The sequence below is a fragment of the Eriocheir sinensis genome, unplaced genomic scaffold (assembly GCF_024679095.1).
Source record: "Eriocheir sinensis breed Jianghai 21 unplaced genomic scaffold, ASM2467909v1 Scaffold398, whole genome shotgun sequence".
NCBI classification, from domain to species: domain Eukaryota; kingdom Metazoa; phylum Arthropoda; class Malacostraca; order Decapoda; family Varunidae; genus Eriocheir; species Eriocheir sinensis.
In genome coordinates, this window is record NW_026111718.1 from 102669 (window position 1) to 107194 (window position 4526).

The 4526-nt window shown below is 40.3% G+C and overlaps 1 protein-coding gene across 1 annotated transcript; it reads right to left on the bottom strand.

The window, feature by feature from the left end:
* Window positions 1–3082: 3082 nt before the first annotated feature.
* LOC126992086 (activating signal cointegrator 1 complex subunit 2 homolog) lies at window positions 3083–4526 on the bottom strand (the record flags this gene model as incomplete). Its single annotated transcript, XM_050850768.1, has 2 exons — window positions 3083–3428; window positions 4131–4526. Coding segments are annotated over 2 exons (666 nt in total), but the record flags the coding sequence as incomplete, so codon positions are not given.

The window sequence follows — 4526 nt, forward strand, 5'->3', positions numbered from 1 at the left end:
GCTACCCGTTACTGCTTAGTCCCTGGATAATTTTCGTCATTCTCCTCAGCATTGTTTCAAGGGACTCTATTTCCTTCCTGTGATAAGGGCGCCAAAACTGAACAGCATAGTCCAGGCGTGGTCTAACCAGAGCTAAATACAGCTCCTGTTGCGTACGCTTCTCTCTTCAGAACTGCGTTAATTGTTCAGTGTAATATGACACAATAGTGTTTAGAGAAGTATCGTAGCAATCTCGACCAGCCTCACCCTAGTCCGGTGACCACCTCCAGCCTGTCCCCGCCACAACCTGCCACCACCGCCGGAGGTCTGAAGATCCTGCCGGGCGGCACCACTGCGATATCCGCCACTCCGGTTTGCAGCGTGACAGGGACCTGAAAAAGGGAAGGTGATGGAAGTGGATGAAGAACAGTGATATATGTTCTGCCATTGTTTGGAGACATGATATCGAGGTGGAGCCGCCGCCTTCACAAAGAGGCTTTTCATGCTCCTGAATTTTACATATCCCATTGATTTGTGTACCCTGCCTTCACGTAAATGTTTTGAGGTATAGGGTATTTTACGCTCCTAGTGTTTTACATTTATATTGACATACACAAGTAGGAAAAATACTTCAATTGGAAATATGCTGTAAAGGTATTTCCAGGGATGCAAAATTCTCTAATGGTGAACTTGCATTCAAACCTCTGTGTTGTCAGCAAGCCCCAATCGGTGTTTTCTTATTTGTTGTCATCATTTTTATTGCTGACTGAGTGTTATTTTATAATAATTTAGAATGAATATATACTTGGCCACTGTGTAATTCAGGTGAGCTTGTATTCAACTATCTATATATATATATATATATATATATATATATATATATATATATATATATATATATATATATATATATATATCTATATCTATATATATATATATATATATATATATATATATATATATATATATATATATATATATATATATATATATATATATATATATATATATATATATATATATATATATATATATATATATATATATATATATATATATATATATATATATATATATATATATATATATATATATATATATATATATATATATATATTTTTTTTTTTGTGTTTGCCAGCGCACTACCCCCATAATCCCGGATAAGCATGAGTCCTCTTTCACCAATCAATCGCCATGCTATGAAATATTAAGACATCATTAGTACTTCGTCATTTCCATTTCAACCTTAATGATCTTAAGAACCACACCTTTGCCCGTGCACAGCTTCCTCTGTCTCTCCTTATGGGGGAATATATACCTACCCTTACTCGCATGGTGCACGTGATGTCTTCTGGGTATGGGTTGGGGTAACTTGGTGACGCACAGTAATAAACACTGACATGAGAGATTATTTTTGTGTCGCCACAGAGTGAGAGAGAGAGAGAGAGAGAGAGAGAGAGAGAGAGAGAGAGAGAGAGAGAGAGAGAGAGAGAGAGAGAGAGAGAGAGAGAGAAGGGAGGAGAGGATAAGTGAGCTCGTGTCGATCCTGATAAAAAAAATAAATGAGATGAAATAGTAGTTGAATGTTTTCATTGCTTGCCGACATTACTTAATACGCCAGATACCTACTTGGTTTCGTGGTTGTGGTTGTAGTGATGGGGTTGGTGGGGCTGGTTGTGCTGAGGGTCGTCGTTGTAGCAGTTGTTGTTGGGGAGGTTGTAGTTGTGGTGGTTGTGGTTATTGTTGTTGGCCTGGTTGTGGTCGTTGTTTTTGGGGTAGCTGTAGAAGTTTTCGGGGTGGCTGTTGTAGTTATTGTTGGGGTGGTTGTGGTGGTTGTTGTAGTTGGGGTAGTTGTTACTGGGGTAGTTGTGGTTGTTGGGGTGGTTGCTGTTGGGGTGGTTGTGGTGGTTGTTGTAGTTGGGGTAGTTGTTGTTGGGATGGTTGTGGTTATCATCGGGTTAGTTTTGGGGTTGTTGGGGTGGTTGTTGTTGGGGTGGTTGTTGGATTTTGAGTGGTTGTGGTTGGTGAAGTGGTTGTTTTGAGGTGGTTGTTGGGGTGGTTGTTTTTGGGTTGTTATTGTTGGGGTGGCTGGGGTTGTTGTTGCTGCTGTCGTTATTGGTTGCATGGTTGATGCTGTTAGGCTGTTTTGGGTGTCGGTGTAAATGTGTTTTTTGTTGGGGTTGTTGTTGTAGTTGTTATTGGTGGCGTGGTTATGGATGTTGGTGTGACTGAAGTGGTTGTTGATTTTGTGATAGTTGGTAGAGTGGTTTTATTTGTTGTTGGAGTTGTTTTAGTTATTGTTGGAGTTGTTTTGGTTGTTGTTGAAGTGGCTGTGGTTGTTGAGTTTGTTTCGGTTATAGTAGTTGTTGGAGTGGTTTTGGTAGTTATTGGAATGGTTTTGGTTATTGTTGGGGTGGTTTTGGTTGTTGCTGGAGTGGTTTCGATAGTTGTTTTTTGGGTTGTTTCTGTTTTGATATTTATTGAGGTTATTGAGGCTGTTGCTGGAGTGGTTGTGGTTGCTGTTGGGGTGCTTTTGTTTGTTGGGGTGGTTGTGGTTATTTCGGTTGTAGTTGTTGGAGTGGTTTTGACTGTTGGAGTGGTTTTGGTTGTTGTTGGAGTGGTTTTGGTTGATGTTGTGGTTGTTTTTGTTGTTGTAGAGGGTGCTGTTGTTGTTGGGGGTGGCGCGGTTGTTTTAGTTGTTGTTATTTCTGTTGTGGTTGTTGGAGTTGGTTTGATTGTTATTGTTTGTATTGTGATTGTTGAAGTGGTTTTGGTTGTTGTAGGGGTTGTTTCTGTTGTTGGAGTGGTTTTGGTTGTAGGGGTTGTTTCTGTTGTTGGGGTGGTTTTGGTTGTTGTTGAAGTTGTTTCTGTTGTTGGAGTGGTTTTGGTTATTTTTGGGGTTGTGTCTGTTATTGGAGTGGTTTTGGTTGTTGTTTGAGTTGTTTCTGTTGTTGGAGTGGTTTTGGTTGTTGTAGGGGTTGTTTCTATTGTTGGAGTGGTTTTTGTTGTTGATGAGGTTGTTTCTGTTGTTGGAGTGGTTTTGGTTGTTGTTGTGGTTGTTTTTTTTGTTGGAGTGGTTTTGGTTGTTGATGAGGTTGTTTCTGTTGTTGGAGTGGTTTTGGTTGTTGTAGGGGTTGTGTCTGTTGTTGGAATGGTTGTGGTGGTTGTAGGGGTTGTTTCTATTGTTGGAGTGGTTTTGGTTGTTGATGAGGTTGTTTCTGTTGTTGGAGTGGTTTTGGTTGTTGTAGGGGTTGTGTCTGTTGTTGGAGTGGTTTTGGTTGTTGGGGTTGTTTCTGCTGCAGTTGTTGTTGGAGTGGTTTTGATTGTTGCTGGGGTTGTGTCTGTTGTTGGAGTGGTTTTGGTTGTTGTTGGGGTTGCTTCTTTTGTGGTTGTTGTTGAAATGGTATTGTTTTTTGTTGTAGTGGTTTTGGTTGTTGCTGGGGTTGTTTCTGTTATGGTTATGGGTGGAGTGGTTTTGGTTGTTGGGGTTGTTACTGTCGCCGTTAATGTTGGGTTTGTTTCTGTTGTGGGTGGAGTGGTTTTGGTTGATATTTGTGTTGTGGTTGATGGAGTGGTTTTTGTTGTTGTTGGGGCTGCTGTTCTAGTTGCTTCTGTTATGGTTGTTGATGGACTGTTTTTGGTTGTTGTTGGAGTGATTTTGGTTGTTGGAGTTTTTTCTGTTGTGGTTGATGTTTGGGTGGTTTTAGTTGTTTTTGCGGTTGTTTCTGTTGTGGTAGTTGTTACGGTTGTTTTAGTTGTTGGAACGCTGTTGGTTGTTGTGGTTGTTTCTAGTGTGGTTGTTTTTGATGTGGGTGGAGTTGTTTTGGTGGTTGGGGTTGTTTCTGTTGTTGATGCTGCGGTTGTTTTTATTGTGATTTTTTCTGATGTAGTTGGAGTGTTTTGGTTGTTGTTTGGGTTGTTTCTGTTTAGCTGGAGTGGTTTTGGTTGTTGGAGTGGTTTTGGTTGTTGTTGGAGTGGTTTTGGTTGTTGATGGAGTGGTTTTGGTTGTTATTGGAGTGGGTTTGGTTGTTGTTGGAGTTGTTTCTTTGTGGTTGTTGGTGTGGTTTTGGTTGTTATTGGGGTTGTTTCTCTTGTGGTTGTTGTTCTGGTTGTTTTGGTTGTTGGGGTTGTTTCTGTTGTAGTTGTTGGAGTGATTTTGGTTGTTGGAGTGGTTTTGGTTGTTGGAATGGTCTTGGTTGCTGTTGAGGTGATTTTGTGTGTTGTTGGAGTGGTTTTGGTTGTTGTTGGGGTTGTTTCTCTAGTGGTTGTTGGTGGATTAGTTTTAGTTGTTGTTGAAGTGGTTGTGGATGTTGTTGGGGGTGTTTCTGTTGTAGTTTTGTTGGTGGTTTTGGTTGTTGTTGGGGTTGTTTCTGCTGCTGTTGGAGTGGGTTTGGTTGTTGGAGTAGTTTTGGTTGTTGTTGAAGTATTTTTGGTTGTTGTTGGAGTTGTTTCTGTTGTTGGCGGAGTGGTTTTGATTGTTGTTGGAATGTTTTTTGTTGTTTGAGGAGTTTTGGTTGTTTTTTGAGTTGTTTTAGTTGTTGTAAGGG